The sequence below is a fragment of the Sipha flava genome, unplaced genomic scaffold (assembly GCF_003268045.1).
Source record: "Sipha flava isolate LNK unplaced genomic scaffold, YSA_version1 32_pilon_pilon, whole genome shotgun sequence".
In the NCBI taxonomy this organism is placed as follows: Eukaryota; Metazoa; Arthropoda; class Insecta; order Hemiptera; family Aphididae; genus Sipha; species Sipha flava.
In genome coordinates, this window is record NW_020273018.1 from 422537 (window position 1) to 434073 (window position 11537).

The window sequence follows — 11537 nt, forward strand, 5'->3', positions numbered from 1 at the left end:
ATTAATTTGGGTTAGCTTTAAAATTAATGAAATTTGTATTTTTTTTTCATTTATCATTATTTATTTACTTTTTTTCATTAATACACTACAATAAATATTTTCTAATTAAAAGGGTTGAGTTTATTTAGCCAACTAGTTTTTTCTTCTGTAGGTGTTTGACTACTATTTTTCAACTCTTCAATCAATTCTATTCTATACTTTGTCTTCAAAGGCTCTTTTTTTTCCTTAAAAGAATCCATCTCTTGTAACTTAAGTAAAGCCTCATTAAATGTTAATCCATACCATTCTATTTCTTCATGAGTATAATCCTTCAGGTAATCTTTATATTTATTATAAACTGTTTGCTGTTTTATATTATCATCAGGATATAATGTTTTGTCTCTTAGAGCCATTAAAATTTGACGTTTGATTTTCAAGCTTAAAGTGGTTCTTAAATCACATGCAGCCGTTTTCAACAAATAATGATCTAAACCATAGTTTTTATTTATTAAGTCAATTGCTCTTTCAGTCACTGTTGTAGACATGTATTTATCTAAAACTTCACTATAAACAACTGATTTCTTAAGAGTAGGAGTCCAAAAGTGAGGAACACGACTCTTATATTTACCACTTTGCTTAAAACCCTGAATAACTGCTTCTCCTCCCCATATACCAAAATGCATTGTTTTTGGATACTTTAAAGGAATTGGTATATTTTGGACAGGAATCACTGCATTGGTTTTTTCATCACGAGTCCATTTTCCTGATTTGGGTTGGAAATAAACTGGTTCTGGAACTTTGTGACGCCATTCTTTATAGAATTTTTTATATGCTTCTGGCAGTCTATCACCAAGACCAGAACTAATTTTTGTTGTTTTTGGTATGTACAACAGTTTTAATCCATTGGCTAGTTTAGATTCCATTTTAGAACTACAAAAAATGAATAAAATAAAATTTAATATACAAAAAAATATATTATTTTCTATTATTTAACAGGTCAACTGTCATGGCATTTATTAATGCTTATGACATATTGCTAAGCAGTGACATAGATACAATTTTTGTCTAGAGGAGGGATGTTTTAGAGTCAATTTATAATATTCTTAGTAAATCTTAATACGAGGTCCTATATAATAATATAACTTTTAAAATGGTATTATTATTATTATGTCCCGTATTTAATGAAAATTATTTTGATACTCAATTTTTAATATATACCTAATCATAGTAAAATGAAAATATTTTAATATAATATGTAAACATTAATAAATAATAATTATCATTAAAAAAAAAATCTGGGGGGTGGAAATCCCTTACACCCCAACCTATAACTATGCCACAATTGCTAAGTGAGTCACTTCTGGTACACAATTGAACATTATGATAGTGTTACGATTAATGGTATACATGGATCTGTACCATTTTTGATACATTAAAAAAATTAATTTTTCATGTAAATAATTACATAATAACCATTCAAATACTGAAAACATAAATTAAAAAGTTTATTTTATGTTAATAGTAGTTTAGTGCAATGAACAAACATTGTAATAAATAGTATGAATTTCTAGGCAATACTACACTGTATCATACATGGTAGACATGGTAGTTAACCTACTAAGCATTATTTTTCTGAGATCTTAAAATGCATTTTAAATGATTTTTATAACATTTCATTTTTTTTATTTTTATCAAACAAGATGTTGACAACTAAGTTAAATTTTAAAATAAGTTATTAATAAACGTGTAAATGAACACAGAACATACGCTCCAGGCAAAAAAAAAATGTTTGTTTTGGAGATTTAACTTTTGGGCAATAAATGTCTTAATTAATTTTCAATATTATATAACTAAATCTTTTTTAGAATGTTAACTTTTAATTACCTAAAATTGTACGCAGGGGCGTATTTAGATAGGGGCCATGGGTCCCGTTGCCCAGAGCGACACATTTTTAAAGATTTAGAGGGGCGGACAATTTTTATTTCGTACTTTACACAATGATACAACTTACGCAAATGATTTAGCAATATGTTTTCTAAATGAGTGTGTACAATTTTAAGGCTATATAAAAAATATTGAAGTTAAGCTTACAACAATGCAGATGTTACAGTTTATAAGAGAACATAATTTTAATAGTGTTTATCTTTATACTGGAGTAGCTTTACATATTTTTTTGTATACACCATCCACAAATTATAGTGTAGAGCGTTCTTTTTCCACACTAAAAAGAATAAAAAACTATTTTCGCTCTATAATGGCACAAGACCGGTGTTTGGCTTTAGCAGTATTAATAATTGAAGCTGAAAAAACCACTTTATTAGATTTTGAAGAAATAATTAATGATTTTGTTAGTTCTGAATCAAGGAAGAAAAATATTTAAATTTTGTATTAATATTGTATATCTAGCAATTAATAGAGGTTTTAAAAAATAATATTAATTAGTAACAACATTTTATTTTTTGACCGGAAGGGGGGGGGGCAAAATATGTGTTGCCCTTACCTTGAAATTCCTAAATACGCCACTGATTGTACGAGTAAATTATAAAGAATTCATTTTTTATACATACAATTTTCTAAATTTGGCTATAACTTTCATATGTGCATACAATTTGACCGAAAGGAATAACTTAATATTTAATATTTTATGAAATATAAATGTATCTAACATAAATAATAAATGGTACACACAAATTTAGAACAAAATCTAAGATCTATATAGGATCAGGCGGGTCTCCAATGGAGAGGGGGGTATGCCCCTCCAGGCTTTTCAAAAATTTAAATTTTTTAGTATATTTTTGTTCTTGTGAATTGTAAAATCTCGATTATATAATTAATACCTACCTAACAATTTTATTTTGTCTAAAAAACCATATTATGACATTAATATGAGGTGTGTATCATAATATAGGAACGTAGTAGGGCTCTGTGTCTTAGTACTAATTTTATGGAAACAACTATTATCAGTTAATACTTAAAATGGCTCCCCCCTGGTAAGTTTCTGAAGCCACGCCTGCATAGGATATTATACAAAAAAAGTTAATTGATATGACTAATGAACATAATATGACGTTATATTATAATCATTATGGTGTTCTATATATTTTTATAATTTATTAATCGTAAATACTAATGAACGTGGTTAAGTCAAAAATTAAGTAAAATACTTAGCTTACCTTTTGGTTTTAATTCGAATACTAACGAATATTTATTAATTATAAAAGAAATATTTTAAATGGCAACAATTTAAATCACATGCTGTCGTAGCCGAAATCACAACATAGAAAATTATTCAATCCCTAATAAGAGTAATAAAAATGTTAGATAATACAATATCTATTTATCATATTGTATTCTCTAAGTGATAAACACTTGTCCGAAAAATGATAAGGATCGAAATTCGGAAAAGCATTACCAACTGACTGAATCATAGACATAAAGATATCGTGAATATCGCGTTAAAAAATTATATTTTGATGAAATCTAGTGTTTTCGCGATAAAATCCAAAATCGTTAAAAATGAATAATTTGTATTATATAATATATCTATATTATATTGTATTTAGGTGGAAATAAATAAAGGGCCTAGAGGGAGGGTAATTGTTCCGGGTAACAGTTTTTTAAGGGTGGCATTTCAGTAGACATTATTAACTATAGCTAGATTTCCACACATTTTTATTATTAAGTACCTAATAGGCATATAATATTTGGTGGTCTTAAAGGAATAAATAAATTAAGTTTTAGTCACTTAAGACATAAAAGCACGCAAAAAAAAAAAAATAATTTAATATGATTATTAAAATAATATAATAACTCATCATCCCAATGTAATCAAATATTTTGCTACACGCGTGAAGCAAGAGTTCTAACAAACAATAAAGATTAAAAATCCTTTTTCACCTTGCTGTCTATTGTTCAAATCTAAAATACCCCGATAAACCCTATTGTAAAAGCAATTAGATATTATTACCATATGGCATAAATCAGGAATACTTAACGTTTAACATGTCAATGTAATCAAATAATATTTGACAATATGAGTTCTTGCAAACAAATTAACATAAAAAATTATTTTTTACCTTGGTGTCTATTATCACAAATACGCCGATAAACCATGTACCCTATTGTTTTGACAAAGATGTCCAATCAAGAGCGTATTTAGGGAGGTGATATGGGTGTTAGAACACCCCCCATCAACCTTATTTTATGGTATTTCACCAAATTGTAAACTTACTTAGATTATTTGAATTAATGTTGTATACAACTTGTAGGTTTTACATATGCTGTCTTAATGTAATCATTTTCATTTATATAAATACACGGAATTTATTTATTTAATAGTGGGGGGGGAGAGAGCAGAGGCTCAACTTACCATAAGTCTAATAAATTTTAAAACACCCCCATTAAATGAATCCTGGAAATGCCACTGTGTCCAATCAATGTACTTTAAGTCAAATTATGCGGGGAAAGAGAATTGAGATAATTTATTGGATTTCAAGTAGAGAAATTTGTCAATTGGTTAGTTTGTCTGTTTTTCGACTTTGTGTGGTGAAATCTACTTTTTGCATTTATATTTTTTAAATATTACCTATTGGCTAGTTATTACCAATATACACTTACCTATATTTTTAACGTTTGTTCATACATCGCGGCCTTATACGATACATAGCAGAAAATCTACGATGTAAAAAGGTAAGTTTTTACAAATGATTCAAATATTATAAGAATGCAATATTTTTTATTATATTTATTACGTAAAAAATAAAATTTAACTCATAATACAATTACCTAATTTAAAACTGCATAAACTTGACTATATTAATTTTGTATTTAAATTAAGCGCTATGGCACCGCATAGATCAAAATCTAGTGAAATGTGGAATCATTTCGCTGAGTTTGAGTACCTACCAAAAGGCGAAATGTGGTTATTGCAGTTCTACTCTTAGCACTTCGGGTGGATCATTAAATAATTTGAAGAGGCACTTAAAGACGAAGCATTGTACAATCCCGTTAAATACAAATGAAAAACGTATTACTCCAGGTTTGTACATTCTCATTTATTTTTATTTTTTCCGATTATTTCAATGTATTATAATTAATATACACTTAAATCCACTTATTAATGATAGGAAAATTGTTTTTTTATTCGTCTCTAACAATATAATAATCTTTAATATTATCGAAATTAAAAATATTAATAATATATTGAAAGAAATAATAAATAATGAATTAAAATGTTATGTATTATTTGAATAATATTAATATAATATTGTTATGAGTATTTGAAGTGTTATGTCTTATTATTGATTAAATAATGATTTAATCAATGATCATATGTATAACGAGTCACGGGTGGGTTTAAGTGGGTGTCTAAGGGGGTATTAGCCCCCCCCTCTTGGGACTAAGCTATCTATTTTACAAAGCAAAATATTATTATGTATTAATAATTATAATAAAATATCGTCAATGGTCATTGATGAATATGGTACCAATTTTATATACATTTTTTTATAAATAAATAGCTCACTTTTGTTGTTAATTATATGCATTTACCTATATTTTAAAATGGTTTCAGATTAAAATTGATACCAATAATGTAACTATTTGTCATTATTGTGAAAATAATGACTAACTTACGAGGGACTCAAAAACATATTTTGTAATTTAAAATTTTATATAGATTTAAAAAATCAACTAACTAAATTCTTAAACCTCCCTTATCCCCTCCCTTGGTTAGTGATTAAACCCGCTCCTGTAACGAGTCACGACAAGTTTATAGTTTTATATTGTATAATTTCTATTTAAATATTATCGTACTTGATACATGATAGGTCAATTAATAAGTAATAATTAATAACATATATATGTCGGAGCATTATTATCGGCACTGTCGCTATTTATGGGATTTCCGATTTTGTAATTGGTTTTAATATGCTAGGTTCATTACTTCATTTTTCTATTTTCATATCCTTCGATCGTTGTTATCATTCTTATAGTGAACGAGAACGAACAAGATTATTTACCATTTTGTCGCTTTGATAAAATAAACGAAAATGAACGGTGAACGATTTAAAAGTGAACTAGTTCTAATTTGTCATTTGGGTGAATATTTCAATTAAACTAGGTTATTCGCGAACGACTCATCTTTAGCAGGTATTACATAGGTAGTATGTATCAAGTACCATAGTTTAAAAATTTGATTTTATATTAAAACGAATATTATCTGTGAATTATAAATAACAAGGGTACAGATTTCATATTATGGAAAAGTACTGTAATGCGCACTATAATATGACCGAAAAAACATTAAAATATGCCCTACCATAAAAATATAAAAAGAAAAGTAAATAAAAATTTAATTTATTATCTTTTACTGACAGTTTTTTTTATTTTTTGTATTAGTATCTACAATAATAATCTTATGAATATATTTATTGAAAGAAAAAAAAATTATCTTCTGTTAACAATTTAAAAAAATTAAGACAAAAAACAAAAATGTGGAAATTTTTCTTATAACACATAAATAAATACTATTTTTCAATCAATATAAATAATAGCACCAAAACTTCGAAAATGATACTTAAAATCTAAAATAGGTACTTTAAATATGCAAATAATAACAAAATTATTATTATTATAATTACAGTATTATGCAAGTATATAATAAATATGTGTATATTATGTTATAATCAATTCATTATCAATTTTACATATTTCTAATAAAAAATTAGTTCAAATGAATTCGGACAATTCAGTTAATTCACGATTTTGGATTTTATCGCGAAAACACTAGATTTCATCAAAATATAATTTTCTAACGCTTATAACATTTTTTTGTGGTGCTCCGGTTAACTTTTTTAGTTCGCAGGAAAGAACAACTTCATTATATTACATTTTTAAATCTTACAGTGTCGTGTTGAACTAATTTTTGGTGAAGAGCAAAAATGTATATACCATAAGGTACCCTTTATTCATCTTAACGGCATTTCCACCACAACAAAACATTTACAATTTAAAAAATATACGTATATTAGACTGATTTTTAGAATCAGATGTACTTACTAGTACTTGTACTTACTTATCTAGTAAATTTATTACACTCATTAATTATCTTGTATCTTAATCTATACAGTGTATGTGAATTTTGTATAATGTTGTTAACATTGGTATTGCAATTACTTAGCACTAATTGTTTCTAGTGTAAAGGTCCGCACGCACTGCAGCGGTAGAGGTACCGGTACCGGTGACGATTTTATAGCTTGCACAAACTGCGGTGGTAGCGATGACTGGTGGATTTTTAATTAAACTCCCAGGAAATAATAAACTGTCATAAATTCACATTGCATTGCGGCGATTTTCCAATGTTATATAATTTATAATAACATAAATAAATGGTTTTGTAGTATAGTATTGTTGTATAATATTGTATTATAATCTAATATGTTACGGAATAAAATAAAACTAATTGCGTATACCTGTAATTACAGTTATGAGTAATTATTTACTGACTAGTAACTACTGTAATACATATGTACGTTAAACTCATGTTAATATATAATAATAAAATATGTTAATGAATGCTAAATGTTAATTTCACATAAATATAGTACATAGCATTTCATTATCTTGTATACGATAATAACTATAATAATTAATAAAATGCTATTTGAAATACTGGCATTGAATTTAATGACGACGAATTTCAAGTGAAATATCAAAAACCGCTGGGCGGTAGCGGTAAAATTCGAGCATGCAGCGGTTTCTGTAAAAACCGCGTCACGATATTTTTACCGCTGCAGTGTGTGCGGACCTTAACGGATCATATACAGTACATTTGGACGCAAAATATTTACTATCACCATTGATTTTATAAAATCAATGCTGTCATTTACAATATTTAATATAATGTTATGATGTATCTATATTATTATTATACTTATTGTTAAGTATTTTTTGGCAGGGGAACCACCCACCTATCAAACATTTCGAAGGACCAATTACTCCAAAATAATATCATCACCATGCCACTGAAATCTTACATAGGTATACATATTGGAATTTTATCAATTTTTAACTACCAAAAATTATTTTTACCAACATTTCAAATGTTATAACCAACCAACATATTTTTATTGACGTTGTACGAAAAAAAAATAAGATAGCGGAGAAACGATCGCCGCGAAATGATTTCGGCAAATAGTCCGGCGACGAAACGATCGAGTCCGATACTTTTAATAACATAATTAGGTATATTTTAAGTTTACTTTTTACATATTTCTTTTTAAATATACTATACAAGTATATAAATTAAAATATTTTTCAATAGTTATTTCCCCATTAGGAGCTTTTTTGATTTTTTTTACCTTTTTTTATACTTAGTATTTTTATACTTATTTATTCATGTTATAAGTACTTATTTTATTTTCTATCGACGTAATGTTTTTCTTCGTCAAACTAATTATTTATTTCTAAAATAATTATATCAAATACATATAACTGAATCGAATCATTCATGAATTACTCATCCCTATTTCTTACCAGTAGATCACAAAAATGTATGCTATACCGCACTACGTCGTCTGCGTCTCGATCTGTGCCTGGCTTAAATGCTATTATTATTATTTTATAAACAAGATGACGAGATATAATTTAATTTTATTGATTTTTATACCATAATATTATTGGAAGCATAATTCAAAGGTTTGTAAAACACTATCTGGATTGTAACTTATTAGCAAAAAACAATTTATTACAATATTATTTATTAAATAATGTAAAATTTGATCTTATACATTTTAAAATAAGTTGTAAATGTACATAAGTAGGTGTTGCAAAGATTAAGTTACACAAAATGAGTATAATTATTTACAAATATTATACAATGACATTGGTACCTTCATAAAAATAAACTAATGAATATAGAATATAAATAGCATTGAATATAAAAATATTCAATTGGTTTTTTTTGCACTACTACTATTTTTTTTTAATGATTGTAAATTTTAACAAGGTGTTTAAAATTATGCATTTGATCAGCACCAAATTCAATTAGAGATCATACTGCAACATGGAATTTATTGTTACACATTTAATTTTACAATTAATGTACGTGTTTAGGTGTTTCAATCCAACTTATTTTTAAGTTAAGCCATTGATTTTGTAATATTAAATTGTATATTATGAAATCAATGGTTGAGCTTACATTTCCTTTATTAAAGAGACAATACCATTTGATGACTATAAATTATCTATATATAAAGCAACCACAGTTATAATTTTATTTTGTAAAATACTTATCACATCAAAATCAAAATCCTCATTATATTTGCTTAAAAAGTTTTAATGGTTATGATTTACATTAATGTATTTTATAATTATTCAATATTGACACAGATATTTTTGGATAAAATAAGCACATACCTATTATTTTATAGAAGATATAAAATAATTTAAATAATTCAATAATTACTAATATATTATACATTAATAATTATAAAATACAGTTCAATTTAAAAACATAAAAATGTAATACTTACAATTATAAATCCATCTAATTATTATTTTATATGTGACTATTGAAATTGATACAATATAGTACAAATAATAAATTACATATTTTCACAAAATCATAGTTATTATTATGTTATTATTATATAGTTTATATTATGAATTACAACAAGGATTAAAGAATGAAATAAGTATAAAACTTTTTGCCACATTAAGTTGGTATAAAAATTTTGAAAATGTATAATAATTAATTAAATTAATCAGAGACTTACCAAGTTGATTGTAAATATATTTTATATAAGCTAATGTTTTTTTAATTAAATTAACGATCAAGTAAGCTTAATACTAAAAAACAATATACAGTTAAGACTTTTATTAGTAATTTTACCGTATATTTATAGCTTAATAGACTTAATATCTAATGCAAATAATAAAACTATTGTATGCAAAAAAAAGTAATAACAATTATCAAACTATTATTTATTTAGACCATAATTTATTTCCACCAGACCTAGCTCCTTTAACAGATTTTTTGGAAGGACCACTAGTATCAACTGACATTTCTTCATCTTGTACTTGGGTCCTTAATGCCTTTTTGACATTGGCTACTTCATTGTCCAAAGCAGCTTGATGTTTTAATACATTCTGTTTTGTTTGATTAGCATCAACAATACGGGCTTGAACTGTGGATAGAACACTCTCACATGATTCATTCCATTGTTGTAATATATCTATCATAACATCAATATCATTTGGTCCAACATCCCTTCCAACTGTCGAATCAATTTCCAGATAACCATTCTTTTGATCAAGGTCACCCATGACCACATTGTAATAAATTGCTTCAATTATTAAATCCTCTAAATCTCTAACATTATTAACATTTAATTCTTTTAAAAGAATATCATAAGGTATCCTCTTCATTTTATTGGCAAGAGTAACAATAGTTAAGTATTTCAGTTTTTTTGTTTGAGATATACTGAGTTCTGGAAAATATTCTTTTTTATTCAAATAATCCAAATACGTACCTTGTGAAAACAAACGCAATACATGTAAGTATGGAGCATGAGGAGTGTTCTCAAGTGCAACAACATTAGGGCATTCTAAGAGTTCAGCAAACACGAATGTATCAACACAATCTAAAGCTTGTTTAATAATTTCGACTAAATCCTGGCCTTCAACTTTTTGTGCACGCAAGACGAATTGTAATAAAGGTTTTTCTAAAACTTTTTCTTGAGCCATTGCAGTTAACTCGTTTTGCACTCAACACGGAATTGTTTTTAATTCAAGAAATTCAAGATTTAAAACAAAAACATTTCCATTTAAAACAGAATTAATTTAAAATTTAAACACTATATCCCATATGAATTAATATTTTCTGTTTATTTTAACACATAAATTACAGTTAAGGTTCACATACATTTACCAACATAAAGCTGATTAATTTATAGCATAGTTTATATCTATGGTTTAAAGTAGTATTCAATCTATTCTGTGGAATAACTCGAACTTTTAGTTTCAGGTTTCAATACTAACTTATGAAAATATGAATACGATGAAAACAATTTTCATAACCTCAAAATAAAATTGATACAGTAATACAAATACTATCACAGAATAGATAAAGTATTATGAAGATCACATTAGCAATAATCGACTTGTTGTGATAACGAAATTTCGGTTGTTCTCAAAGATTATTGCTAAGTTAATACTCTTTATTGCTAAATAATTATCGAATCCAATAAAATCAGTGTGACCACCACATTAATGTATACTTTTATTGCTACCAAAGTGAATATCATAGATAAATTACATAGACATAATATTACATTATGTCTATGATAAATTAGTATATAAATAGCTATATATCCACCTTGATTGCTACGTTTATTAAAACGATACCCCAGTTCTACCGGATTGATAAGAAATTTCATGCAGCAATACGGACTGCCATTAAAAAGAACAAATTCGAAACACGGTTTGAGCGTGTTCCGGAAGAGCACGGACTATTAAAATATCAATGGAATAAGAGGTGATGTTTTATACTGTGTGAA

At 26.5% G+C, this 11537-nt stretch overlaps 2 protein-coding genes across 3 annotated transcripts; both read right to left on the reverse strand.

The window, feature by feature from the left end:
- Positions 1-48: 48 nt before the first annotated feature.
- On the reverse strand, positions 49-7170 carry LOC112686913 (39S ribosomal protein L28, mitochondrial). 2 transcript variants are annotated; one of them, XM_025559403.1, is made up of 2 exons: positions 7055-7170; positions 49-909 (listed from the first exon to the last, which is right to left on the reverse strand). In XM_025559403.1, the coding sequence occupies exons 1-2, from the start codon at positions 7078-7080 to the stop codon at positions 102-104; spliced, it is 834 nt and encodes a 277-aa protein (XP_025415188.1). In that variant the 5' UTR covers positions 7081-7170; the 3' UTR covers positions 49-101. The 2 variants fall into 2 exon arrangements, with proteins under 2 accessions (XP_025415188.1, XP_025415189.1); XM_025559404.1 differs by lacking the exon at positions 7055-7170 and adding an exon at positions 3153-3293 and having other exon boundaries at positions 51-909.
- A 2683-nt stretch (positions 7171-9853) lies between these two features.
- LOC112686938 (COP9 signalosome complex subunit 7b-like) lies at positions 9854-11076 on the reverse strand. The gene has a single exon (XM_025559437.1). It carries the CDS (start codon positions 10723-10725, stop codon positions 9964-9966), a length of 762 nt encoding a protein of 253 aa, XP_025415222.1. The 5' UTR covers positions 10726-11076; the 3' UTR covers positions 9854-9963.
- Between the last annotated feature and the right edge of the window lie 461 nt (positions 11077-11537).